This window comes from Vidua macroura, chromosome 12, assembly GCF_024509145.1.
Source record: "Vidua macroura isolate BioBank_ID:100142 chromosome 12, ASM2450914v1, whole genome shotgun sequence".
In the NCBI taxonomy this organism is placed as follows: Eukaryota; Metazoa; Chordata; class Aves; order Passeriformes; family Viduidae; genus Vidua; species Vidua macroura.
This window is the reverse complement of record NC_071582.1, coordinates 20,028,680-20,056,197: the sequence shown is the minus strand read 5'-3', so window position 1 is coordinate 20,056,197 and position 27,518 is coordinate 20,028,680. Positions and strand designations below refer to the sequence as shown.

The following is a 27,518-nucleotide window of genomic DNA, read 5'->3' as shown; positions in this document are numbered from 1 at the left end:
TACAGGAATTTTAGGCACTGCATTGCAAGATCAGGTACAGATCTGAAAGGAGCTCAGTGCAGTTTGAGGGAGTTCTCTGCTGAGCTGGAGCCTGTGTGTCCACACAGGGATTTTAAGCAGAGCAGTTCCATAAAGGCCCAGCCACATCAGTCTGATTCTCTTCCCACTGAAGTAAAATTCATTGTTTTCAGGGAGTTTGAGCAGTTCACTGACTAATTTAGAGCATGTTCCTGAAATTTCCTATAATGAGTAAATATTATGTGGTGAAAATCAGCTCCTTTAACTTGAGAGGATCAGCCGTAGTGAAAATTTGATGCATCTAAATTGTATCAGCCTCTCTACAAGTGCCTAAGCGTGTGTTGTTTAATATTGTTCATTTCAGATCCTAAAGAAAAACAGTAGAGGCTGACACACCAGTTAAGATTGATTTATTTTTTAGCATGTTAAAGATATCTTATTTTCAGTAAGTTTGTTACAATTCTGGTTGCTTTTTTTCAGTAGAACAACTGCTACCTCAACCCCCTTTTGATGTTGCTGGATCCTCGCACACAAAGTGTCCACATGTCATACAGATACTGGGCAGGATATTATCTTGTCCTCTAACATCACACTGATGATCAGAAACACAAAGTAAAGAGCAAACATGGTGAGGCCCAGTAATTTGTTCATTTTCCATCTACAGGCAGCAATAGAGAGAATCACAAACAGGAGCATGAGGAAAAGGAGAACAATTGCACAAAACAAACCATTGCTGCTGACTGCCACGGGGCTGAGGCCATTGAAGATAGAAAAAAGGAACCAGGGAACTGGCAGGCTGCAAGGAAGGGAAAAGTAATGAAATAAATGTTTTAAGGCAGTTCATTATCTGCATCATAACTAAGCAATTTTACAGGGAAAAAAATGCATTATTGTATTCAATATAGTTCAGCATAAATCTAAACTGGATGTTTTTCCTGTCAAAACTGCATTTGGGTAATGCTTGCACTATCACAATGCAATCCAAGAGTAAAATGGTTTGAAAATAATACCTAAGAATTAAGTGCCTTTGGTGAACTATAATAAAGAAATGTCCTGATGGTTTAGGATGGGAGATCCAGGCACTGATGCTGGCCTTCCCCAGGAGCTGAATGTCTCTGAGTGACCAGATAAGGCTCCTGCCTGTATAGTTTGGACATTAGCCAAAGATGTCTTGCATTTTTGTCTTGAAAAATTGGTAATTTTGTGTTGATTGGTGATTTTGTGAATTGGGTGAAGATAGTGGGCTGAGTTATAACAGTTTGTCTTTCCTGGCTGGATTTGGATTTGGGTTGGGTTTCTTCAAAAGGAACTGGTTGCTCAGCTGCCCTTCTCTTAACTACAGCTAAAATGAAATTAACTGAGGTGTGTTTGGTTTCAAACCAGGTAACTTTGTGTTTCAGAAGAAATGCAGCTCTTAGCATGGCAGGTACTCACCCAACAGTGATGTCAAAGATGTTGCTGCCCACAGAGCTGGACACGGCCATGTCCCCCAAGCCCTTCCGGGCCACGATGACACTGGTGATGAGGTCAGGGATGGATGTGCCTGCTGCCAGTATGGTCAACCCCATAATTTCCTCTGATATCCCAATTGTTTCACCAACCTAATCAACACAACGTTGGGTAGGGCTGTTAGCAGTGGAACACTGAGTATAATTGCTCTGTGCAGTGTTAGGGTTTGTGCCATATTTGAGTTAAAATATTCCAAGTCCCATAAATGTGGCAGCATTTTCCTGCTTTATAGGATTAAAAAGTTCCATTTTACTGTGTCTGTTGATTCTGGATTTGCTCTGTAGTGTAGGAAATCTGACCACAGCGATGCCAGCTCTGAGCCAAGGTCAAGTCAGCTACAGCACAATTTTCCTGGCCTCAGTCTTCCTCTTCTGGATGTTGTCTACCTTTGCAGATTTAACATCAGCTGTGCAAGGTCTAAGGGCCTTTGGAGATGATAGTCCTTGGATTTATGGCATGATCAGATCTACTGTGCATGTGCAATACATCACTCAATATTGGGGGCTGTTCCTACAAGATGGAAGTATTATTTCCCAGAATACAAGGTGAACATTAGCATGGGAGAGTGAAGAACATTTAGCAGCTTCCAGAATCAGAACCTGTATTTTCCTAGAATTTTAATTAGGTAATGGATAATTACGTTCTGCACAGAAACATTTATTAATGAAAAGTCAGAATTAAGATAAATCTTGATGGTGCTTTTCCTTTCACTGATGCACAAACTCCCTTTGAAGCTCTCAGAAATGAATGAATCTTTGTGAAATCAAAAAAAAAAAAAAGGAAATCAGAAAGTCCCTTTTGGGTTCTAACAAAACAAATTTTCTACAGTTGTGATGGATGACTGCAGCTGTAATTCATCAGATAAAATGCCACAGTAACACTGTCCCCCCTCTCCATCTACTTGTTCTGAAATGGGGATTTGCAGAAAGAGCAAAACCTCTCACCTGGTGAGCCCACCACACCATGAGATAAGAGAATGCAGCAATCCAGAGGATGGCTCCAAAAAATGTGATGACAAAGAATTTTTTTGATTCCTGTTGAAATCGATTTGAAAAGAAAAAAAAGAGAAGTTTCAGGGAAGTTAATAGTCCCCATTGAAAACTATTCACCTGAAACACTTCACTGTAATTGATTGCTTTAACTTGGACCCTGATCTCTGTTTGCTGTTTTTCAGCTTGATTGGGTGACCTGTAGTTGCTAGAATTTGTGGTTTATTAAATTAAGTCTCTGGAATGACATTACACCTTAGCTGGGGCTCCTGTCCCACTCCCTGCAGGAATAACAACCCTTCAACTATGCAAAGACTCCAGACATGGAAAAATGGACCCAGGGACTCTGGCCCAGAGGAAATCTATAGCTCAGTTAATGACTCCAGGAGCAGAAGGAAGGTGGATTCTTACCGAGTTTCTGACATCAGGCAGAGTGCTCCAGAGAGGAAAGACAATGGGGAAGAGGAAAAGGTAAATTGCTTGTTTTGTCCTTGATTCTGGCCATTCCAGAGATAAGGGCTCATCGTTTTCATCACCCTCTGTGCTGTCACCATCACTGTCCTCCTGGCTCTCAGAGCTGCTGTCGTCTGAGGTGTCACTGCTTGACAGGGGCTGTACCTCAGAATAAAAAATTGAAAAGCCAATATATTTTCACACTAGCAAGGAGCTGCAGCTACTCACTGTGGCCTCACCTGAGCAGAGCTCACACTTGTAACCTGCTGAGGGCAGCCACAGCTCTTGTGGGACAGGACCCAGGCACACCCCAACCCTGCACCTGTGTATTGTTAACTAATGGGCATCCATTAACTAGAAACACCTTTTAGAAACAAATATTTCATGTCCTTGAAAAAATCTTTTTTTCATTGGAACTACCAAATAACATCACCCAAAAGGTATTTGGGGAGCAAAACAGAACAGTCTGCTGGTGAGCACAGGACAGGCAGGTGCTCTTATCTCCCCTTACCCTGGAGTACCCTCTGACCTCTGAAGAGTCACTTGAAGGGACAGTGCTATCCAGTAACACTTGGTGTCATAATTTGGACCCAATTTGTGTTTGTAAGCCAAAGTGTTTCAGCCAGCATCTTAAATTACTACACACAGAGCCTATTTATAGATGCCAGTGACATGGGTTGGGTCCTGTCCCAACAGCTCTGGAGAGGGAAGAAGGAAGGTACACGTGAAGGTCAGCCTGGGTGGGCACTTAGTGCCTGTGCTCCTGGTTTTGATACCTGTCCATCCTGTGGCACATCTGCCTTCTGTGTATCTTTGCTGGGCTCAGAGTCACTGGCAGGAGTTACCTGGAGGCTGCTTGGTGCTTTCTTTCCCTCTTCTGCAAAAGCAATAAGAAGAAATGCTGGTTTCAGTCATCCTGGATGGGTGGCCACTATATCAGGGCACCACCTTCCCTGTGACCAGCAAGAGCTCTGAGCTCCCTACCACAGTGCTGGCATTTCAGGTTAAATACCCTCAGATTGCTTTGGTTTGTTGTGTGTCCTCCCTGACTGCTGTGATTGTGTTTGGTAGATCTGGGCAGAATTTGGCCCACCTGGAATAGAGTGAGACCTTGGTGCTCCTCTGACCTTCCATGCAGAACTGCTGTAAGGGGCAGGGAAATGCTAATTACCTCATCTAGAGCTGATGAGAATTTCTTGGTTTCTTTCTGGATTCTGAAGATTGTATTAAAACTATCCTTAAAACCCAGAAAAGATGTAAAGCTTTGCTTCTCAGGTTTCCCCCCCAGCTCCCCCCTCCCTCTGTAGAGCACAGCATTCTCCAGGGACCCGATACTCTTCAAGGCTTCTGAGAAATGACTAGGATGTGCTGCCAGACTTTAATCCCTGGTCGTTTGGTGGGTATTCAAAAGCAAATAGGAAAGTGCTGACACATACAAGGAAATAACTGCAATGTCCTGCTGTTCCTGCATTAACCTGCATAGCCAAGAGGAACACAGAAACCTCTGTGGGAACAGGGCAGAAATATGGATACCACGGAGCAGGGATGAGGGAGTGAAGTCAATGTGGTATTTATAGCACGCACCAAGAATTTACTTGGGTTTTAAACAGTGTTTTTCTCAAGTTTGGGCTCATTCACCTCCGTGAGGCCCAGCACTGGGAGGTGCTCAGGTGCCTGGGTCTTGTGGAGCTGGGACCTTCCACACCAAAGTTTCTTGGTGTTCAAAATCTTCAGCCTTGCTGGCAGCACAAATCTGTGTTGTAGCACAGGTCAGCTCTGGCTCCAAGGCAGCCTTTGTGTCAGGAGTGACTGACAGAGGGCAGATCTAGGTTAAACATTAGATTAGAAATGCTTCCCTGTGAGGGTGGTGAGGCCCCAGCACAGGTTGCCCAGAGAAGCTGTGACTGCTCCATCCCTGGAAGTGTCCAAGGCCAGGTTGGACAGGGCTTGGAGCACCCTGGGATAGTGGAAGGTGTCCCTGCCCATGGCAGGGGGTGGAAATGGGATGGTCTCTAAGGTTCCTTCCAACCCAAACCATTATATGATTCTGTGATTCTATTAAAGAAAGGGTTCACAGGTCCTTGGAATTTGATACAGGCACAGTGTAGATTATTCCCTCTGGAGGAACCTTCTGTGCCCTTCTGCAAGTGTGCGAAGGTACCTTCTTTTAACAAACACCTCATTTGCAGGGTCTGCCAAAGACCAGCAGCACCCAAGTGGTGTCTGCAGTGCCCTGATTTCCCTCCTGCACTGTTCCATGGCCATTTCCAGTCCATCCTTGCAGCTCTCCCTGCCCTGCCTCACTAACAGCTCCTCTGGGGATGGCTGCTCCTGCCCGTGTGCATCGATCGAGTCCTGCTGCATTGTTACAGCAGCCATCTGTGCCCAGTAACAGCACAAATTTGTGTTAGACCCCAGGGTTTCCATGCCTGCCCTTGGGCTTTGCGTGCTGGGAAGGTGAGAGCTTGCAGTGCAAAACAAGGCAAACAGTGCTGGCTCTTCCTGCACTCACCTGGCTGGGAGCCTTGTCCTTCCAGGGCCTCAGCCTTGACCTTGGCCACGTTGCTCAGGATGTCAACCCTGTCTTTCAGTTTTGCTGTGGGTGAGAAGGACATGATCATCAGGGGCTATCACTGCAAAGCCCCCCTGGACCTGCCTCCCTCAACACACACATGCTCTTGCCCCCTTCCTCCTGCAGGTGCTGCAGCCAGCGCTGCCCCAGGGGTTGTTCTAGCTGTGACCTCAGGTTTTGGCTGCTGCTAGTTGGTCATAGCTGATGTATTTAACTGCTTAGTGCTACAGCAATTACACCAGCAATTTGTCATGGAACTATTTAAAGAGAATCTAGAGTGATGCTTAAAATTTTAGCTTTCATATTTTCCAGATTCTTTACCGCATTAGTGTGTAACTCTGACCCTCATACACCTCAGTGTTAGCAAGTTCTCCTCACAGTTCAGTCAGGCAAAACAATCCTTTTCCAGCCTGAGAACCAAGGACAGCATTGCAGCTTCAGGCCCAAAAGGTACAAACAGCAAATTGAGGAGAGCAATCTGGGAGGATGGGACTGCATAACCTGAAGCTGTAATTGGACAATTAACCCCAATATGGAAATGGACCAAAAGTTACAAAAGTGTGAAAATGTGTGACCTGCTGTCCATTTTGGGTCCATCTTGTGTAGTCACAAGCCAGGCTCTTGTACTGCCCAAGGTGCATCCTTTGAGGCCTTTTAATAAATATTTACTTTATTCCTGTAACACTGTCTAGCCTCTGTTCTAGCTAGCCTCTCAAGGCATCAAGAGGAATGAGAAATCCTTTCCAGGTCAGTAATACAAAGGATATCTGTACTTTATAGGCAGAAAATGCAGAAAGAACAGAGGAGGAGTTTTGGTGCAATATCAACTTGTTCCCAATGGACTATTGATTTTTTTTTTTATTAGGTTAGATTATGAGCAAACTAAAAATGACACCTTCCACCTGCCATGTGGCTGTTGAAGAGGCTTTAGGGTGCTGCTTACAGCCTGGGCAACTAATGGGAATGGAAAATAAACACCTTTTATGTTCCAATTCCCTGGAAAATCATTGATTTTTCTAAGTAGACACAAGTGTCTCCTGCTGGAGCTGATCTAAATTCCTGGTATCCAGGTTCAGCATGGTTCAGGCTGTCTGAGAGATGTTCTTCACCAGCACAGGTCTGGTGCTCTATTTCTGGGACTGCTGAGAGCTTCTTCCACTGTGAACCAAGCTCTGCCTTACTCAGCTGAGCTGGTTTTTTACTGGTTTACAGTGAACTGTGGAATTGTTTGTCTCTGTAGTTGTTTTTTGCCCAAATATCTCACTGCTGACTCTCAGTGAAAGTGAATGAGAATGGGCTCAAAGAAAAGCCCCATTTTGCTCTTATCTGTGTCCTCTGTTGAGCCACACAGCCAGTGACTGAGGGTCACTGGGTTTGCACATGGGCAGTAGCCACAAGAATTGGCCAATGCTGTTTGGCTTGTGTGCAGGGCTGTAAAATAATTTTCTCTGAAAGTTTTATCACACTGATTTTATCTACTGTGTTGTTGACTATGCACCCAGAAGGTGCAGTTGTCATATTGCCTCAAGGGCAGGGCCCTGCCATTTTATTAAATCACAGTGATAATAGAAATAGCATGTCCAGCCATGTGGGCAGAGCTATTGTTCTGAGCTGAACCTTGTGAAAATCAGTACATTCTGCTGTATGTATATATCCAATAACTGGGCCCAGCTCAGACAGGAAGACCTCAGGGGACAAGTCATACTCTGGTGAGATTCCTGCTACTGTCTGACGGAAACATCTTTCAGCAGCTGGGATTTCCACTGAGCACTGGGATGAAACCATCATGGAGTACCAGAATGGTTTGGGTTGGAAGGGACCTTAAAGGCCATCCAGTCCCACCTCCCTGCCATGAGCAGGGACACCTTCCACTGTCCCAGGCTGCTCCAGGCCCCATCCATCCTGGCCTTGGACACTTCCAGGGATCCAGGGGCAGTTACAGCTTCTCTGGGCACCCTGTGCCAGGGCCTCACCACCTTGCAGGTAAGAATTTCTAATCTAAATGATCATTTCTTCCCCTTTGAAAGGCTGACTGGGACTCAAGAGCTTGACTCTTCCATGCTCCTTGTCAATACTGAAGGTCAGGGGATGTGAAGTTTTGGCTTCCTTCCCCCTGTGCTCATGCACAAGCACATCCCTCAGTCCAGGGGTGACCTTTTGCTCCCAGTCTCCTCTAAGCACTGGGCAATGCATCCTTCTGTTTGGCTTTTCCCTGAAGCTGCTGCAAAAGCTCGTGTCAGCAGGGTCAGGGCGGTCAGGCTCAGCCTGAGATTATGGAAATTGAAGCTCCTGGCTCGCTGCCCTCAGCCAGGCCCCAGGCTGGGAGCGCCGGGTGGAGCCCGGGAGCATCTCTGTCAGGATAAACAGATTAGGCCCAGCCACTGTCCAGTTCTCATGAGATCAGCCTCGTTTAAAAGGGTGTTAATTCCTCTGACACACAGCCCCTGCAGGAGGGACTGGGACTGGAGGCAGAGCTGGCTCTAAGCTGGCCAGATCTGCAGGTCAGCACGGGAGGAAGGATGTCCATGGGCTCAGTCCGGGCTGTGCAGGATCAGCTGTGCAGGGCAGTGTCCCTCTCAGTCCCCTGGGGCATTCACTGCTGGCAACTCTGTCCCCAGGGCTCAGAACCCATCACACAGGACATGTCTGTGTCCCATGGCCCTGAGATGCTCTCCAGGAGAATTCTTGTCCTATGAATTGACAGCATCCAGGATGGACTTCAGGTGGCAGCTGAGCTTCTACCTTGAATTTGGCTCTTACATTTAATTCACTCTTTGGCTCTAATATTCAATCTAACAGGATTGACAACACAATCAGCAGGGAGGATTTTTTCTTTACAATTCGGCATGAACCTGAAGGAATTGGAGATTCTGCTGTATAAAAGTGGAAGTATAAAAAATAGTCTTGTGATTCCTTTTTCCCCTCTGGATCTGAAATGCTAATGAAGCAAGGAGAAGCTGCAGCTGCTTTCAGCCTTCTCCAGCCTGCAACAGTGCCCACTGCTCTGGTCTAATTTCCAAAATTATTACCTTGTTAACTGGGGCATAGTGAGGGCAGGCAGCTCTGACAACCTCTCTGCTGGAGCCTTTTGCTTCATTCAAAAAGAAATGTAGGCTTCTGCTTTGTTCCCTGTGTGACTAGAGTTTAAAGAGTCTGGTGGTAAGGCTAGAGGTTCAGAATTTAGAGGGCTCCTGAGTATTTCCAAAATCCTTGCTCCCTTTACTTCCCCAACAGTTCCCTCTGGTGTCTAATGGGATGATCTGGAAAAGATCTCATGCTCTTCTTCTACTCACTTTCCCAGGAAATTGGGAAAAGGACAAAAGAACAAACTTGCTAGAAATTCCTAATGAAAACAAAAGGCACATTGAAGGTAAAAAGTTCTATCAAAAATATAATTCAGGATGCTATGTAAATATCAGAATTTCTAAAGTAAACACGTAGTCTCTCTGAGACAAAGACTTAAGTAATGATACCTTCCTAATGCAAAAAGAAATAACCCCACATTCTGAACTCAAGCCACTCTTCAAAAGAGAAATTTTGTTTCACACAAGGGGTGTTTGCAGCTTTGCATTTCACACTTCTACTGTATTTCCAAGACCTCTGCCCCTGAAAGTTGGTTTTGGAGGCCCAGTGCTGGCAGTTTTTCTATGTTTTGGACCTTGCTGCCCTGAAACCACTTCTGTGCTGCCCAAATAAAAAGCGAGGGCAGCCGAAAGAAGGAAACCCTACAGAATCCTGATTGCAGCAGGTTCAGTGAGGAACAGCTGAGCAACTGTTGGTAACCTTTTCCTTCTGTCGAGTGTTCATTTCCACAGCCTGTAAGTGCTGATGCTACAGGCCTTGGCAAGAAGGAACAAGGGCTCTTGAGGAAAGATAAATTGCTTTGGGATCATCTTCTATGTGGCAGCCTAATTACAGAAATGTGCCTGGTACAGAGAGAGTGCTGCAGACACAGCAAAGGGAGGGACGGTGTTGGTGATCCATGGGAAGCAGGCACAGCTGTCCCCAGGGTCCCACAGGGCTGCAGGGCTGTTAACACAGGACTAGGAACTATTCACATATCAGAACACAAGTCCTCATATGCCTTGGCAGGTTCAAATCCTTTTCCACATCCTTCCTTGGGATGTCATTCCATCTCTTTGGCCAAGCTCCTCAAGGCACTTAGGTTTCCCAGTCTATGCATAAATTCCTTTTCTCCAAACTCTTTTCTTTAGGTAGGAAGTTATCAGATTAAGGACTATCTCCTACAAGACACACAGGGTTTGGCACATTGGCTCCTTGATTTTTTGAGTGCTGAGCTGTTGTAGTATCAGTAATTTTATTGTTATATTTTATAAGGCAGTGTCTCTTTTCTCACAGCCTTGAGTGGAGCAGGCACGTACCTGGGGCAGAGGTTTTGCCATTAACTCAGTGGCGTAATTAAAGAAAAGGCTCTGGGATATAAAACCCTCCTGGAGAGGCTGTTGCAGCCCATCCCCGCACGGTCCCTGCGGTAGCAGACGCACATACACACGGTCACACTCCCATCTAGTGGCTGCCGCACACACACACGGGAACTCGCATCCTGCCGGGCCGCCGGCAGCGGCGTAGGTTGGACATCAGGAAAAATTTCTGCACCCAAAGGGTTCTCAAGCCCTGGCACAGGGAGTCACCATCCCCGGAGGGATTTCAAGGATGTGTAGGTGGGGCACTTGGGGACATGTGGTCTTGGCAGTGCTGGGGGAACAGTCGGACTTGATAATCTGAAAGGTCTTTTTCAACCTAAATGATTCTGTGATTCTATGTACTGAGTAGGGAAGTTCTCTTTGAGAGAAGATCCAAACTGGTCCACCAGTCCTGTTTATTCCATATTCACAAGGCCTGGGAACAGCAGCCTCTTCAGCAAGGACAGTGGAAAGCTCCCAGCAGCCTGTTCTGGGCTGAACTGGCTGGGGCTCTCCTTGGCCTTGGCTGCCAACCTCAGCCCCCCACAGCTCTCCTGCTGAGGGGTCCCAGAGTTTCACCAGGTCACCAACCTGGAACAGAAAGCCAAACTTGTGGTGGCCTGGGGTGGGCAGATACTGCACAGAGACATTTAAGGTGTGGGAAAGATGAGAAGGTGCTGGGAGGTCTCTGAGTGGCAGCAGCCCCTCAATTCTGACACTTTCTGATGCTCAAGGCAATGGGACATCCTATTGGAAGGTTTTGGGTCTATCCTGGTGCTGCTGATACAACCTTTTGGAGGTAGAGGAGGCAAGGAACAAACCCTGATGAGTCTAGCTCTTGTTAGGCTACTGTTGATAACACATTGGGTGCCTTCACTGGAATCTGTCAAAGTAGACACTGATCTGCCTTGCTGTCCTCCTCCAGCCTCCTTTGTTCCCTCGATCAGTTTGTGCCTCTGGGATTCTGATCTGGAGAGAGTCCTCTTTGTAACCTCTGTGAGGGACACAAGAGGTGTTGATCTGCTTAGCTTCAATCTCTCTTTGAATGGGCAGTAGATAATCTCTTTAGAACAAGTAGGGCAGTGGAGAGGTGGGGCATGTTCTGAGCTAGGAAAAAAAATCTTAAAGATGTTTTTTATTAATGTGCTTCACTATTTATTTGAAAATAAACCTCCACAGTGTGATTGGATTAAAGTTAATATAAAGCAACACATTAAAAGGCTGTGTACAAAGGCCCTGGTCTGACTGGAGATGAGGCTTCTCTGCACCCTGGGCAGTTTAAAACAGATCTTGGACCAGAGCTTGTCATTCCCTGGCCCTGGGGAGCTGCCCCTTGCCTGCACAGGCCTGTGGGCACACTTTGCCATGGCAGTGATGATAGGTGGGCTTTTAGAGGTGTCAGCCTGAATCACACAGAATTGGCCTCACCATCATGATTAGAATCTCAGCTGGGATTTTAGCCACTGTCAAAGAGAATTCTTCAAGGGTTTTACCTCTTTTTGTGCTGCTGTTTCAGGGCTGCAATGAGGTCTGAGCTAAGAAGAGGAAGATGGGATGTGCTATGGGACAGAGGAAGCCTGTAACTCATGTTTGCTGCCCTTGCAGTCAGAGAGACAGCAGAGATGTCACCACTTCCAGGGACCCCATCAACAGCAGCTGCAGTAAGCAGTTGGACACAGGAAAAGTAGATATAGCAGGATCAAAACATGAGGTGTTTGTCCTTGCCAGCCACACGATCAGAAGGGGCACATCCCACTGCCACAGAGCTCCCCACACCTGACACCATCTGTGATACTCAGCTGCACCCTAAGGGTGAGCTGCTGACCCCAAAACACTGGTTGCATTCCCAGTGGAACCCCTCAGGGCTGTGAACCCAAGGCCCTCTGGTGTGGAGCATCCACTCACCTTCTGCCAGGGGGTCCAGGGTGTGGATCATGAGCTGGACGATGGTGCCGCGCATCTGGGAGTTGTGCAGGGAGGCCGAGCTGCTGCCCCGCTGCAGGGCTGGCCCAGCCTGTGGGAAGGCACAGAGCCAGTCAGTTCCAGCTTCTTTGTTCTCTACATCAGACAAGGCCTCTCCAGGCCATGGGGCAGCAATTCAACAGCAGCAGAGGAATCAGTGTTCAGTGTTCACTATGGGAAAGGACAGACCCCACCAGCCTCTGCTATGACAGCCCGGGAAGAAATTTAGCCACGAGACCAGGTAAGAAGAGCCACTTTCTGAATTTCTATTAACTGTTTTAGAGCAGAGAATGAGCAGGATTCTTGTAGTTAAACCCACCTGGGAAGCCTGAGCTGTCTCTTAAATTTTATAAAAATTCCTTAAAGGACAGGACTCAGACAGGTGTTCTCTTAAGCAATTGTGCCTGATACGATACAGGCTTAAGTCCAGGTTTATTGACACTTTTATTTATGGTCTGACATGGGGCAAGATTCAAAATACCATGACTTCAGATCCCTGTAAAGTTACTTAGACCTACCTGCAGCTTCCTCACATCTGGTGGCTTCATTGTTCCATCATCTACAACTGCCCTGCTTGTCTGCAAGCAATGAAGAACAGAAATAACCAATCACCTCTGCTGCTTCAGGATCTAATGATCCTTCAGGCTGCTGCCTGTGGGGAAGTGGCACAGCTGACACAAATGTCCATTGATGCTACTGAAAGAGCCAAAGCCATGAGCCTCCTTAAAAACCATTGGCTTCTGAGAAAAGCAAGATTCTACCTAAAGCCTCCCAGTGAGGATGCAGGCACCTGGGGGCAGACTCACAACTGATTCCTGTAGCTACAGACAGACCCAGACTTCATCCCCAAACATCTGTATCCTTACTCATTTTCCAGCAGAGTGAAGGTTCAAAGGGGGATATTTTTTTAACAGTGATTAGCATTACTTTCCATCATTTATAATTTCTGTGATTAATTTTTCCCAAGGGACAGGTTCAGGAGCTCTCTGTCATGCTACTAAACATTAGTGAGAGTTCTCTGTAAACTTCAAGTGCAGGGCTGGATTTAATTTGTGATGCAAGGTGATGTCCACAGTGATGTGTGTGTCACTGCAGTTTCTTGCACATGTATCCCACTGGAATGTAACTCAGGAGCTTTCAGGACTCCCAGCTGTGAGCACTGGCTGAACAACAAACCAGCAGTAGGGAAGAGAAGCAGTTTCTCGATTCTGCACCACTTCAACTATCCTCACTCTCCTTATCTGCTTCCTTCCTTTCCTTAAATGATGTGGAGTGCCAGGATCAGAAGGCAAAGCATGCTCGAGGGCCAGGGACACATCTGACTAGCAGAGCGTGCTGTGCCAGGGGACAGTTTGAAATCTGCTGGCATGGAACTGGGTTTGGGCACTCCAATCTGTTGCCAAATGCTGCCCAGGAGAGCAGGCAGTGGTTGCTAAAGCTGCCAGATGCCTTTCTGTGCTGCTGATCAGGTAAGGAGTGATACCATCAGCACCCCAGCAACACATCTGGCTTCAGAGAGGGGAAAAGAGAATTTCCTCCAGCATCTCTCAGTTGCAAGAGGCTGGGACAGAAGCCTTCTCTCCCCTGTTTACCAGAATTGTCCAATCTTATTCCCAGAGCAAGAATGTGTTCCTGCAAGTGTTCTTTCTGAAACTTCTTTTGAACAACCAAGTAAGCAAAATCCCACACATCTTTGAAAGCAGCTAAGAGACATTTAGTAATTGTACAGGTAGAACTCCCATTTAGTGATGTTCTCCAATTTCTTAGAATCTCTCTAGTTTGCATTTCCCCCATTTTCAAACCACAGTTTTTTACTAGTACCTGTATTCTGAGGTTCAAATATGTGCTTTGTGAAGGAGATGCAGTTTTTCTTTGTGGTTTACACTAAAAGTTATTTCCAACTTGCTCTCTGAACTCTAAGGACACCAACCTTCTGCATATGCTCTGCTGGTGCTGCCTGCACAGCATTTAGCTTCTTTTTCAGCTCCTGCTTCACCCATTGCTCCAGGAACACATTCTGTTTCATGGTGAACACGTATGTGGCATAGGCAGTCAGTAAAAGGAGGCTTTCCCACCAATCAATGACACTGTCTAGGAAAAACAGGATGAGCATCAGTAAGTCTACAATGTAGAATGTGATGTCTCTAAATAAGGGCCACCATGTCAGGTGGAGTATCTGCCTCGAGAAGAGGGCACAGGTGCCAATGACAAAGAGGATATTAAACACTGCTGAGCCCACAATGGTACCGATGCCGACATTGCTGTGTGAGATGAAGACACCTATGAGGGACGTGAAGAGTTCTGGTGCTGATCCACCCGCTGCCATGAAGGTGGCTCCAGCCACATCTTCAGAGATCTCCAACTTCTCAGTGATCACTCCCAAAGCAGGGACAAAATACTCATCACACACTATGGCCAAGGCCACAAATACATACATCATGCCAAAGATGTGAAGGACAACCCACCCTTGCCTGCGTTCTTCCACACTGAACAGGTCCTGGGGATATTCTCCTTTGGACTCATAGGGTGGTTTTTCATCTGGGGAGCTTTCACTGGCATTTTCCTGCTGTGGTGTTGTCCCCATTGACGTGGTGACGGGCACGGCTGGCTCAGGATCCACATAGATGCAGTGCCTTATTTTGGGTGCTGTGGCATTGCCTCTTACAGCAGTCTTGTTGCTGGCGAGGTCCCTGGAGGTCACTTTGACAGGGTCCGTGGGTTGGGGGGCTCTGTGTGATGCTGGAAGGGCAGAGGGGCTGAACTGGAGCTGGCAGACAGAGAGGACCAACACTATGGCAAGCAAGAAGAGGATTCGGTTCCTCCGTAGCCGCCTCCTCCGTGGTAAATGCATTTCCTAAAGGTTCAAAACTCAGAGCCGTGTCCAGAAGCCACTGAAGACTTCACTTGGTCAGCAGTTTGCTGATCTGGAGCATCAGGAGTGGAACTGCACAGCACAATTTCTAGCTGATCTGGAGCATCAGGAGAGGAAGTGCACAGCACAAAATGGGGAATCCTGCAAAAGAAAATCTGGTGTGAAAAACAAAGCACTGCAACTTTCCACCATTTGGGCAGCAACACTTCACTGACTGCTTGTCTATTTTTCAATAAAAACAAATGGACTTAAATGAGTAAAGAAATACCTAGATTCAGGTTTCAGTCTATTTTTTTTTAACATGACTGTAGGCTATGCTGATTAATAATCAAAGGTTTGGCTTAAGAGAGTGGAGTTGGCTGAGGCAGTCCAATCCAAGCTGAATTCTGGTTCCCCCAAATGCTCATATCCAGGAGCTGTTAAGAACTGCATTGACCAGAGTGCAGTTGTTATTCTGTAATATTATCAATTGGGTCAGTGTTGTGCAGGAGGAGTGGATATGGCTTCTGTCAAGGAACCAGCTTTAAATTGCTAAAAATGATGCTCTGAAGACAAGACCAAGCTGTTCAAACCTCCCTGCTAAACCAGTTATTCACCAAAATAACCTCAGGAGGATGGAAACTGGTTTAGATGTGGTGCTGCTCCATGGCTTTCCAGACTTTCACTCCCAGGAAACCATCCAAGGAAGGGTGAGGTTTTTCCTTCAGTTTGAGCAGAGGGTGAAGAGAACATGGTTCTAGTAAAACTGGGGGTGCTGAGCAGACATTTGTTTCTATGACTACATCTTTTCAGGGCTTTCTGTAGAAATCAGAACTGGCAAAGTGGAATTGTAATCATACCTTTTATTAGGGGGTAATTAGCATATCTTGCATAATTATGTGAACAGCATGCAGAAAGGGAGACAAATTATAAATGCCAGAGTGACAGTGCCTGCAGGTGTGACAGCATGGGGACACGGATTTGGGGCTGGACAGAATTCCCTCTTCAGCACTGCTTGAATGTTTTACCTGAGAATGACACTCTTCGTGGATTCTTTTTTTCCCCAGAGTGGGCATGTTACATTATTCTTTAGCTGTGAGTTATTCTCTAGCTGTGAATCATAGTTTTCTAAGCCATTCTCAGATAAGCTCTTCATCCAAGTTATCACACATTTACCCTCTTGCATAACACCCAGGGAAGGTATCAGCCTAAATTTCTTGCAAAACAGGCAATGTTAAATTAAATAGTTGGGAGGATCACTAAGGCAACAGTAAGAGAGGGTCATGGGAGTACGTAGATAAACAGATGCTACAAGCTTTGCTTTTCATAAATAAAAAGAAACATATATGTGGCAGAACAGCACAAGAGATATAACAAATTGCACATTAAGAGCAAATAACTTCCCCTAACAAAGACAGGAGAGTTAAAAGGATGGCACAGAGAGAACACAGTTATGCACACACTCCTGTTTGAATACTGATTTTAATTCTCTCCAAAATGAGCTGCTTAAAAGACATTTTGTGAGCAGAAAGAAATCCAAAGCCAGGATCAGTTCTAAGAGCTCTGCAGCCTTTCACAACTCCTGACCAGAAGAATGCAGAAGAATTGTTTCTCTAGTCTTCTAAGTTTAGGTCAATTCTTGATAAACTCCTTAGCTCACCTCCTGTTTCAGTACCACAAAATCCAAGCAATCAAACAAACCTCCCCAGCCTACCTTCCAAAGGGCTGTCCAGGAGGAAGGGGAGTTCCAGGGGCTGGGTGTAGTGCTGGAAGCTTCTTTGGTAGTTAACAGCCAGATGGGAGATGCTGTTGCAGAGAGAGGCAGGGGAAAATGATCCCATTTTCAGGATGTCTCCTCTGCTGGCAGAGTCCTAGAACAAGAGCGGGTCAGGTGTGAAGGACATGTTAGTGGAGGAATTCCCAATCCAGTTTAATACCCACAGCCCCTAAGAAGATTAAATAGTATTGTATAGATTTGGGTCTATCTCTGAAGCCAATACCTTTGTCTGCTACCACAGGTTATTCTCAGTGTGAGGACAGGTGATTATCCCCTTCACAAACTCCTGGACTGAAGCACCAGCCATGGGCACGGATCACCCTCACAGCACTGCAGCGGGTAAATCACACTTATAAACACTGTTAAACAAGGAGCTGCATGTTGAGGCATCTCCTGTGGCTGACAGGCCAGATGCCAGACAAGCAGCTCTGCTGGGCTTTGCCACAGTATGTGACCACTTGGCAGAGGTTTAAAACTCGTTGGCTCCTGGAAAAATCCCTCAGGAGCACTGAGGCAGGGGGAGGGAGCAGGGACCTGGGCATGGTGCCCGTGACTCTTCTGTGGCACTGATAGGGTGCAGCTCCACGGGGGGAGAAATAACAACGTCCCTGGCCAAGGATTTAACAGCCACAACAATCTAATAGTCAGATTTATCGCAGCAGAATTAGAAATTTATGATTTGATTGTGGGTCCCTCATGGCGAGAAGGACATCAGGGTGCTGGAGCATGTCCAGGGAACAGAGCTGGGGAAGGGTCTGGAGCGGCTGAGGGAGCTGGGAAGGGGCTCAGCCTGGAGAAAAGGAGGCTCAGGAGGGACCTTGTGGCTCTGCACAGCTCCTGACAGGAGGGGACAGCCGGGGGGGTCGGGCTGGGAACAGGGAACAGGGACAGGAGGAGAGGGAACGGGCTCAGGCTGGGCCATGGGAGATTTAGGTTGGATATTAGGGAAAATTTCTCTGTTGAAAGGCGTGTTCAGCATTGGAGCAGGCTGCCAGGGCAGTGGTGGAGTCTCCATCCCTGGAGGGATTTAAAAGCTGTATGGATGTGGCACCTGGGGACGTGCCTTATGGTGGCCTTGGCAGTGCTGGGGCAATAGTGGGACTTGATGATTTAGAAGGGTTTTCCAGCTAAACTATTCTGTGAGTCTCTGATAATTTTAAAGCAAACTGTTATCTGAACGCACAATTTCAGGAGTACATCCCACTTTTGCACTGGAGTTTATTGCCTCCTGCGCCCCCACTCCCACACGTACAGAACCGGGAGAAGGAGGCGCACTGCCCAGCCGGGATGCTTATCCATAAACCCTTCTCCACACACAGCGGCCATGTGTGGTCCTATTTCGCGTGGGCACCGCGTTCCCCCAGCACGGCCATCCCACATTCCCGCTTCCCGCACGGGGTCAGCCCTCACGGGCTGCGTGGGGCGCGGCCCTTCCCGCCCGGCCCGCGCTTTCCGGGGGGACTCTTTCCGTGCGGGACGCATGGCGGCGCGGCGGGCCGGGGTGTGCAGCAGCGTTTCCCTTCCGCCGCCCCGCTCCTTGCCCGCCGCCGCCGCTCGGCCCCGGCCGTCCCGGGAGCGCTCCGGGGACAGCCCCGCTGAGGGGGAAGGCTTGTAGGGAGGGCTGGATCCCTGCCCGACCGCCCTCGGAGCGGCAGGGCTGCGCCCTTTCCCCAGCGAGGCTCAGCTCCTGCCGTCTCCGGGCCTTGCGCCGCAGCCGGCTGGAAATGCCGTGTGGGGTTCAGCGTGTATTCACCTAATCTGTGCTCGGCCCCACGTTTTGAGGGGGGAAAAGGGTAATTGTCGCTTGTCCCCCGGGTCAGCGTGAGGGGGCGAGACGCGTGGCTCCACAAGTGCAGCCTTGGTAACGATTTGTGCCTCCCCTCCCGCTGCAGGCAGCTGATCCCGGCCGAGCCCGTCCGTGAGGGCGGCGGAGGAGCAGCTCGCCATGCCCACGGTGGTGGTGATGGACGTGTCGCTGTCCATGACGCGGCCGGTGTCGGTGGAGGGCTCCGAGGAGTACCAGCGCAAGCACCTGGCTGCCCACGGGCTCACCATGCTCTTCGAGCACATGGCCACCAACTACAAGCTGGAGTTCACGGCCTTGGTGGTGTTTTCATCCCTCTGGGAGCTCATGGTGCCTTTCACACGAGACTACAACACGCTCCAGGTAGGGGCTGTGAGCACTAAAGCAATAAGCCTTTGTCATTTTTTAAAAATCAGCCAATTGTACCACCAAAGCAGGGCGAAGTTGTGTGTTTTGGTATCATCCTGTGCACAACGCCTTGAATTGAGTGGGTTTGTCCTCATTTTAAGGGCAGCTGAAATCAGTGTGTTTGAAACGGTGAACTTTGCCAGTTGCACCTTTACAGGTGAGCACTGGGGTGTGGCTGATTGACTCTGAAATGGGATGGAGTTAGAAATGGGGTGGAGGGAAGGGCTGCCTGCTGAAGCTCTCCAAGTGGGTCTGTGATGTCCCTGTTTTTATGTGTAGTTGTTGGCTTGCTCTTGATAAACGGTGCAGCTGACAGGACCATTTAGAAAGGCTTTGAGTCGAGTGATTTGGTAGAGAGAAGCTGCTCATGAGAGTGTGTAGAAGTCAAAAGAGTGCAAGAGTGAGAATAAGTGATTTTAGGCCTCACAGATGTAGTGGGAAGTTGGGAGGAGGAAATGGAAAGGAGAAAGTCCAAGAGGGAAATTTCCCAGGAGTGCAGTAAGGCAGTGGAGCCTCCGAATCCAGTAAAAATTGTACATCTGTACCTGACCCTCACATGCAGGAGGAAATTACACATTGCAGTCACAGGGCACCATGGTTTGGGTTTGTCCATTGGGCAAAGAGATTTTAAAAGCTGTTCTCTGTTATGTTTGCAGTTTAGCAGGTGGGTGCCAGTGCATCCTCTCTGATTAATTTTCACTTCCCTAAGAGTTCATTGGAGGAATTTTGCAAGCCAGGAGCCCAACCAGGCTCCTTTAGCAAGTTCATCTCACAGCTGCACCCTGGTGATGCTGTGTTAAGTCTGAGGTTTTTACTTCTAGGAGAAAAGCTGGTTTATGAATGCAGATGTGAGTTTTGAGTTTGCTTCTCTCTCTCTCTCTGCCAAAGAGTTTTTGTGAAACAAACTCCTTGTGCTCTCTGCTCTGACACCTGTGAGGATTTTCTCAGCTAAATGTTTCCCGTTAGATATTGCCTCAGGTTTTCACTTTTTTAAGACATGCAAAGGTGGTTTTTTCATTCTTAAGGAGCTGTGTTGATAATATTACAGCTCCTTCAAAGCCAGGAGTGACTGCTGGGTGTCTCCTGGCAGGGATGTTCCCCCAGCAGTGACTGTGGTGTTTGTCTTTGCAGGAAGCCCTGAGTAACATGGATGATTATGACAAAACCTGTTTGGAGTCGGCGCTGCTGGGGGTTTGCAATATTGTCCAGCAGGAATGGGGGGCAGCAATTCCTTGCCAGGTATGGCTGATTGCACTGGTTTAAGTTCACTGCATGTTTAGTTATCCCTGGCAGGGAGATTGGAACTTGGTGATGTTTAAGACCCCTTCCAACACAAACCATCCTGTGATTCTGTGATTGATTCTATTCCTGTGAGTTGCACATAGAAATGTAAATGTAATTTGAAAGTTTGGAATGCTCTCAGGCATGCTGGTGCTGCACAAACACAAAGAATTAGTATTTTGGCTAAACCTGCAGTATGAACAGAAGGTGATCTTTATAAAAATATTCAGCAGGAAAAAAAAAAAAAGAGACTGTTTCCTGCCCAATGTGTTCTTGCAGTGCAGTGGATTGTAAAATGTGGCTCAGGAGCACTGTTGTGCAGGCCTGGTGTTGGATCTGGATGCAATCTGCTGTCCCAGGAGCCTCACTGCATTTGGAAAGGTTGTAGCCACACTTCAGGAGCCTTTCCCTGATGGTTTCCAGGGCTTGTAACAATTCCAGCTCTCAACCAACAGCGTGGGGCTGCTGCTGAGTGTGTTTTGATCTGACTTCTCTCCCAAATGAGTCATTTGCCATGCAGCTGCTCACACACCCCATTCAACCCTGCAAGCTCTCAGCCTTCCAAATCTGCTGCCTTTTATGGCAGAGTTTCCTTTTAAACCTCAGTTTTCTGAGACACTTGTTTTAAGTTCAGCAATTTTGCAGCTCAGTGAGCTGGGAAGATGCCTGAAGCAATATTCCTTAAGGAGAAGAAGGATAGAGGTTTATTGGTTAGGCAGTGCTTCATCATCCAACATGGACAAATGGCACCTTGGGACAGCAAAAAACGTTCAAAGCAAAGAACAAGAAAGACGTGAAAACCGAGCAGAGATTAGACCTCAACTATTTTGTCTCTCATTTGTGTCATAGCTCATTTTACTGGCACTTCAGGTGCTGGGGTGGTGGAGGGCACTGAGGAATGTGCTGTGCAGCCTTGGAGTAATGGAAAACATCACTGGTGAGCACCAGTTCTGAGGGACTGAGGATGAAGGGAGAATACAAATCTGGATGTAGCAATTGCACATGGAGTTTCAATTGGATTTGATTTTCCTTCTCTACCAGCCAGAAATCATGCTTGCTGTTGCCATGCAGCATTGAAGGAGCAGCTCTTTTACTCCTCTGGAAGTGACTGGGTCACAGCTGAGTGTAAATAATCCCATTATTCAGTGTAATTAGTGTAGGTTTCCACAGGGATTGACTCTGGATGTGCAATTGAATGGAATAGTGTGTGGTTCTGCTAGTGTAGTTCTGCTGCAAAATGTGAACATAATGCAGCTGTATTTGCAAAGAATTAAGATCACTAATGCTACCCTTTTTTGAGGTTTCTGTGGCTTGTAGTGGAAGTTGAGTTGCTCTCCAGATTCTGCAGAAGAAATGGGCTTTATCATCCATCTGAAAATAAACCTGGAATCCTTGAGTCCAACAGCAAGAGGCTGGTTTTTGGCTGTGTAGTCACTGTGCTCCTAGTGTACATTTAAAAATGAAATATATGAGATTCAAATTTTGGTGCAATTACCTAATGCCAAGAAAACGTTTATTCAGCATGCACACCGTGTAAACCACGAGGGTTCAATCTTCAATTTCTCCTTGGTGCGGGGTTCTTTCTGGAAATTTTGCCAGCAGTTCTTTGCCCAGCTCGGTGGAGGAAACCCGGTGGGAGCAGGGATTTTCCTGCACGTGCTGCAGGAAGGCTCCTGCAGCGGGTGGGTGTTCAGGGGCCCGGTGCAGCTGGAAGTGTCTCACGTGCCTTCCCCGCAGGTTGTCCTGGTCACCGACGGCTGCCTGGGCATCGGCAGGGGCTCCCTGCGCCACTCCCTGGCCACCCACAGCCAGCGCAGCGACAGCAACAGGTTCCCGCTGCCCTTCCCGTTCCCGTCCAAGCTCTATGTCATGTGCATGGCCAACCTGGAAGAGGTGATGTCTTATTCTTTGTTGCATTGGATAATTGTTGGTCTTCTCTGAACTAACGCCCAGGTCAGCACAAAGCATTGCGTTGATGTTCTTGTGCTTAAGGTTTAGTTGGCATTCTGGTGCTTAGTTATGGGGTGAAAGAGAATTTATTTTTGCACTATTATTATCTACTGCTACTGCATTATTACCGTAATCTTTATAAATCATGCCAGTTTGTCCCTGGAGAATATGATGGAATTTTAATTTCTCTGTTTATATTACTACTGCATTAATTACATTGAATGCTTTTGGGGCTCCTCTTAATCCACAGTTAAATTCTTGAATAAATGACTTGCGTTGCAAAGATGCTCAACACTGAAAACACAATAGCTGTATGTAGAAATGTGAGAGGGGAAAACTGAAGTCTCCAAGCCAGTGTTCAAAGCAGCATCCCTTAGTTTTGAAGAAAAGGTGTCAATTTTCTTCTTCTCTTCTCCTTCTCTTGCAAATTTCAATCCCAGCTTTAAAAATCTTCACAGGAGTTAGAATTCTGCTGCACAAACATTTGTTTAAAAAGAAGCCTATTTGACTAATATTTGTTAGATTAAGTTTTATTAATAGCATTGCTTTTGACTTGACACCTGTATTCTTGTGTCCTTCACAGAAGGGTTTTTTGCTTAGGCATCAATTAGATATCTCAGCTTCATGGTCTCTGTCAAGGATGATGCTTTTGAGTAAGCTGGTGGATTGAAGCACTGTTAATATCTCAAAATAACTGCAAAAATATTTTAAATAAATCATCTATTTTTGATAAGTAATAAGAGAACATTGCCTGGGAGACAAAGAATGTTGGTTTATTTGGAAAGGAGAGAGGGAACAAAAAATCATGGGAGCATCCAATCAGATGCTTTTTGCTATATTGTGTATATTTTCTTTAAAAATACTGCTTAGTACAAAAGAGAATAAAAAGATCACTCAATAAAAATATTTCCTTTTCTTTTTATGCAGCTTCAAAGCACAGATTCCTTAGACTGCCTGGAACGGCTCATTGATTTAAACAATGGGGAAGGGCAGATTTTCACCATTGATGGCCCCCTGTGCCTGAAGAATGTGCAGTCCATGTTTGGGTGAGCACACTTGTAGATAACAGACCTTTGGGAAGGTTCCCAGTTGCTATCTTGAAAGGAAAGCAAATACAGTAAGAAATCTGGTGATGAGATGTCCTAATTAAACTCTTTTTTTTTTTTTTTAATTTTATGATCTTGTTAACTGTAATCTCATCTTGGCCTTCACTGGTTATGGTCAATATTTATTTTAGTCTTTGTAACCAAACCGTAGCATCTGCTTATGCTTGGCAGATAGAAGACAGTAATTTCCATAATTATTGTTCATTTGCCATGAGTGGGATAATGCTGCTCTGTTTCATAATTTAGCAACACTAGAACTATTGCATTAACTGTAGTTTAAAAAGGTCTGGGAGCTAAATTAGTGTGCTTTAGACAAACTATTTTTATTTACTATGTATTATGTTTTCCTTAATAACTGTGTTCTAGAAAGCTAATAGACCTGGCTTACACACCATTCCATGCTGTCCTCAAGTGTGGCCACTTAACATCTGATGTGCAAGTATTTCCCAGACCAGAGCCTTTCATTATAGATGAGGAAATAGACCCCATTCCTAAAGCAATTAATACAGGTAACAAATCTTTGATTGCTTTTTTACTAAAATCCATTTGATTTCTGCCCTTTCACTACCACCTCTCATCCTGTGGAGTTATTGCTTCATCCACTTTTTTTCTCTGCAAGGGTCAGTCTCTGACTGTAATTTTTTGGTGTATGTGTGACACCAAATATCATCCTACTTCATCCATGTGTACCTGGCTGAAGGGTTGGAGTAGGGTAGAGGCACTTTCAGAGCTCAGGGTGCCAATTTCTAGGGGTAGAGACTGGAAGACAGCCACAGGCTGCTTTCCATGAACCACCATCATAAGCTTCAGGGAGGAGAAATTATTTTTAAAAACAACTGTACAAAGAAAAATATTCCCAGCCCTCCTGTTAGTGGGCACAGCTCCCATGAGCAGCAGGTATTTGCTTTTTCTCTTTTGGAATTTATAAGACAGCAGTGGTTTGTGTACAGTGTAAATATCAAGGTGCCCAGTTCTGTAACTGTCCAGCAGCACAGCTCATGGGCAGCAGTCTGTGTGTGCTGAAAGTCATCTTCAAAAGTTGTTTTATGTATTTCTAACTTATTAGCACCTTTACACTCCAGTTGACTTTGGGTTCTCTTGTGCTACCTTCTGTCATTGCTTCAGAAAACCTGGTGGTGTAAGAAGTGGTGATGTTAAATAGTCTCTGAATACATTTCAGTTATTTCCAAATATGACTTAAACTGTCTTAAATCTGATTTAAATCTGTTGTCTCCCTGCAGATCTAGAAATTGTTGGGTTTGTAGATATTGCAGACATTTCCAGCCCTCCTGTCTTGTCCAGGCACTTGGTACTGCCCATTGCACTTAACAGAGGTGAGCAAGTCGGGTTTATTTCAGCAAAAACTACTTTAAGCTTCCCTTGTAATGAGGTTTAGACTGGAAGCACAGTTTTTTGTGCTTTATCAAAATACCAGATGTCATATTTGTGTGATTGCATTAAAATTCAAACCTTGACCACAGGCTCTCTTATTTTGCATACTGTGGTCTTTGTGAAGTCCATAGAGGGACCAGGGTCCTTACAACATCATTAATAGAACATGCTAAACTTACAGTTCAGAATAATAATGAGCCATGAAATATGTGGTGCAAGATGAATATTTAATGCTCTTGAGTACAATGCAGTGGAATATTTATGTATCATTACTCTGCCACTTTGCCCAAGCAGTTCATGCTGCAGCTGTTTGTTCTACAGAAGTATTCATTAACTCTTGCAGACAGTAAAGGGTGGTGTCATGGAAACAGAACTCTTGTATTTGAATTTATTCTCATGTTTTCTCTTTGTTTGCTTTGATTCTTCCCCAGAGGGGGATGAGGTGGGACCTGGGATCACAGATGACACTGAAGATGAGAATTCAGCTAATCAGATTGCTGGGAAAATCCCCAACTTCTGTGTTTTATTACATGGCAGCCTGAAAGTGGAAGGCATGGTGGCTCTCGTCCAGTTGGGGTATGGAGCTGGATGTCTGCCTGAAAAATCTTACTTTGCTCACTTAGGCTTTATTTATAAATTATGCTTATTTATATCTGTATTCTGTGCAGAACTCTGCACTGCTAGACTAAGCTGTGGATTTTTAATTGCAGATTTGTTTCTGTCAGTACAAATTGCAAACACTGAGCCTCCACACAGTGAGAGGGAGGCACATTCTAGGCAAAGGGGTGGAAGATTTTCAGCCTTTGAGAGTTTGCTCTTTTCCACAGGCCAGAGTGGTATGGAATGCTTTATTCACAAGCTGATAGCAAGAAGAAATCAAACCTCATGATGTCACTCTTTGAACCTGGCCCTGAGCCCCTCCCATGGCTGGGGAAGATGGCACAGCTTGGCCCCATTTCAGGTACTGGTCACACTCCTCTGAGTAACTCTTGCAAGCTCAGTGCTGTGTAAATGATCTTGACAATTCTTAGTTGCTATGTCTGTAATTTCCTTTTTCTCCCAGATGCAAAAGAAAATCCTTATGGGGAGGATGACAATAAGAGCCCTTTCCCTTTGCAGCCCAAGAACAAGCGCAGCTATGCCCAGAATGTCACTGTCTGGATCAAACCCAGTGGCCTCCAGGTAATGATCCAGCTTGTGCTGCTTTACCTGGAGCAGCAGGAGCCATCTCAGCAGGAACTGCAGTCTGTGCATGTCTTGCCCATTTAATGTAATTGCTTTATTGCTTTTCTTTCATTTTTATAAACACTGCCTCTTTACAATGTCATGATTAAAATGCAATCAGAAAGCATAGCTTGTTTAATGAGAGTTGTGTCTCCAGTGGAGCATCTGGCTTGGTTTATTTGATTTAGTATAATTACCAGTTGTGTTTCAGCCTTTGTGAGCTGCAGTCTTGTCAATGGTCAGGATAATTTATCCATAAAGAGTTGGGGGTTGTTCTGCAGCTTCCCCCAGAAGCTGCCAAGATTTTTGGATTTTTTTTTTTCTATTTTCTGCAGACAGATGTACAGAAGATCTTGAGAAATGCAAGGAAACTCCCTGAAAAAACACAAACCTTCTATAAAGTGAGTAACATTCCAGGCTGGCCTAAGTTTGATCCATAGTGGTGCATTTGACAGAGGAACCATGCTGTGTATTCTGTTCAGGCTTGCAGTGCTCTGTAAAAAGTTAGACTGGTTAGGTGAGACAAGGGGGTCTCATTTCAATGGTTTGGCACTACATTTTCTGGCATAGATGTGTCATGTCTACAAGTACCCCCATGACCTCTGCTACTTCCATGAACTTCTATGCTGTTGTCCAGGCAGAAATGAACAGGGATCAGAGAGGAACAGAAACACAGATGTAATTCTGAGTCTTGAAAATGTCTCCTCCATTTTATCTACAGTGGAAGAAGAGAAAGATGAAGTTCCAGGCACATTTGGCCACACCATAATGATCCATTACCAGACTGTAACTGGAGATAATTATTCCTCTTGCAAGCTTAGTGCTGAAGCAGTTTGGTATTGCAGCCTCCAGAGATGTGAAGAACAAATACCCTGCCTAAGTACACATAAGCACTGTTCAGTTTTCAGGGAAGAAAAATCAATGTATCTACATTTTACTGGACACTGTGGTCAAAGGGAGCAGTCAGTGAGTGAAGCCTAAACTGGAGCCCTGCTGGGACTCAGACAAAGCAGGCAGGTACAATAGCTGAATGCACAAAAGGAATAAGTGGAGGTTTATAAGAAAGGATTAAGGGAAGACCACTGTTAGCATCTTCAGCCCTGACTTTCTATCCATGAGCAGGTGGGCAGTTTCCAGCAGCTGCACTGTGAGTAACATCACCTTTAAAAACAGACAGAGGAAACCCACGTTTGATGTCGAGGCTTGGAGTGGCTTTAAAAGGGGTTTTGTGTCTTTGCAGGAGCTGAATCGTTTGCGGAAGGCAGCTCTGGCCTTTGGCTTCCTGGAGCTGCTGAAGGGCGTGGCAGACATGCTGGAGCGGGAGTGCACCCTGCTCCCCGACACCGCCCACCCCGACGCCGCCTTCCAGCTCACACACGCGGCCCAGCAGCTCAAAGTGGCAAGTACTGGAGCCTCGGAATACGCTGCCTATGATCACAACATTGCTCCTCTGCAGACAGACTTTTCCAGTAGCAGCACTGAGAGAATGTGAAGCTTCTCTAGATTAAGGCTCAAGCGGTTCAGGTTTTCTTCTGGCCTGTTCAATCACTGTTTGAAGAACTTCCTATCCAAACGGGGAAGTTTTGCATCAGTGCTTTCTAAACAAACATAGCTCATTTGTGGTGGCTTTTAGTCAGACCTGAAAACTGTGGAAAGTGTCCCAAACCCAGTGATAGTGCTGGATGATGGGTGGAAGTTATTCAGTACATGTGAAGAGAGAAAAAAATTGTCATTGGCAGCTCTTGGGTTTTGGCCTCCCCAAAATGCAGTTACTACATAACTGAACTCACTGGTGAAA

At 46.2% G+C, this 27,518-nt stretch overlaps 2 protein-coding genes across 4 annotated transcripts; one reads left to right on the top strand and one right to left on the bottom strand.

Annotated features, from left to right (window-relative positions):
• Positions 1 to 374: 374 nt before the first annotated feature.
• SLC24A1 (solute carrier family 24 member 1) lies at positions 375 to 14,969 on the bottom strand. 2 transcript variants are annotated; one of them, XM_053987996.1, is made up of 9 exons: positions 13,858 to 14,969; positions 12,446 to 12,505; positions 11,871 to 11,979; positions 5,482 to 5,565; positions 3,746 to 3,846; positions 2,928 to 3,134; positions 2,472 to 2,561; positions 1,453 to 1,619; positions 375 to 814 (listed from the first exon to the last, which is right to left on the bottom strand). In XM_053987996.1, exons 1-9 carry the CDS (start codon positions 14,776 to 14,778, stop codon positions 565 to 567), a joined length of 1,989 nt encoding a protein of 662 aa, XP_053843971.1. In that variant the 5' UTR covers positions 14,779 to 14,969; the 3' UTR covers positions 375 to 564. The 2 variants fall into 2 exon arrangements, with proteins under 2 accessions (XP_053843971.1, XP_053843973.1); XM_053987998.1 differs by having other exon boundaries at positions 2,928 to 3,128.
• Positions 14,970 to 18,027: 3,058 nt separating this feature from the next.
• Positions 18,028 to 27,212, top strand: INTS14 (integrator complex subunit 14). Of its 2 annotated transcripts, none has more exons than XM_053988227.1 (12): positions 18,028 to 18,348; positions 18,448 to 18,722; positions 19,899 to 20,006; positions 21,786 to 21,941; positions 22,926 to 23,044; positions 23,471 to 23,613; positions 24,346 to 24,438; positions 24,928 to 25,072; positions 25,324 to 25,457; positions 25,560 to 25,678; positions 26,056 to 26,121; positions 26,442 to 26,595. In XM_053988227.1, the coding sequence occupies exons 2-12, from the start codon at positions 18,501 to 18,503 to the stop codon at positions 26,487 to 26,489; spliced, it is 1,353 nt and encodes a 450-aa protein (XP_053844202.1). In that variant the 5' UTR covers positions 18,028 to 18,348; positions 18,448 to 18,500; the 3' UTR covers positions 26,490 to 26,595. The 2 variants fall into 2 exon arrangements, with proteins under 2 accessions (XP_053844202.1, XP_053844201.1); XM_053988226.1 differs by lacking the exon at positions 26,442 to 26,595 and adding an exon at positions 26,961 to 27,212 and having other exon boundaries at positions 18,029 to 18,348.
• Positions 27,213 to 27,518: the final 306 nt, after the last annotated feature.

Coding starts and splice junctions, on each gene's coding strand:
- SLC24A1 (XM_053987996.1), bottom strand. CDS start 14,778: ATGCATTTACCACGGAGGAGGCGGCTACGGAGGAACCGAATCCTCTTC. Junction 5,566..11,870: donor CCTGGACCCCCTGGCAGAAG/GTGAGTGGATGC, acceptor TCTCACCCACAG/CAAAACTGAAAGACAGGGTT. Junction 1,620..2,471: donor TGGTGTGGTGGGCTCACCAG/GTGAGAGGTTTT, acceptor TGTGTTGATTAG/GTTGGTGAAACAATTGGGAT.
- INTS14 (XM_053988226.1), top strand. CDS start 18,501: ATGCCCACGGTGGTGGTGATGGACGTGTCGCTGTCCATGACGCGGCCG. Junction 21,942..22,925: donor GCATGGCCAACCTGGAAGAG/GTGATGTCTTAT, acceptor CTTTTTATGCAG/CTTCAAAGCACAGATTCCTT. Junction 23,614..24,345: donor TCCTAAAGCAATTAATACAG/GTAACAAATCTT, acceptor GTCTCCCTGCAG/ATCTAGAAATTGTTGGGTTT.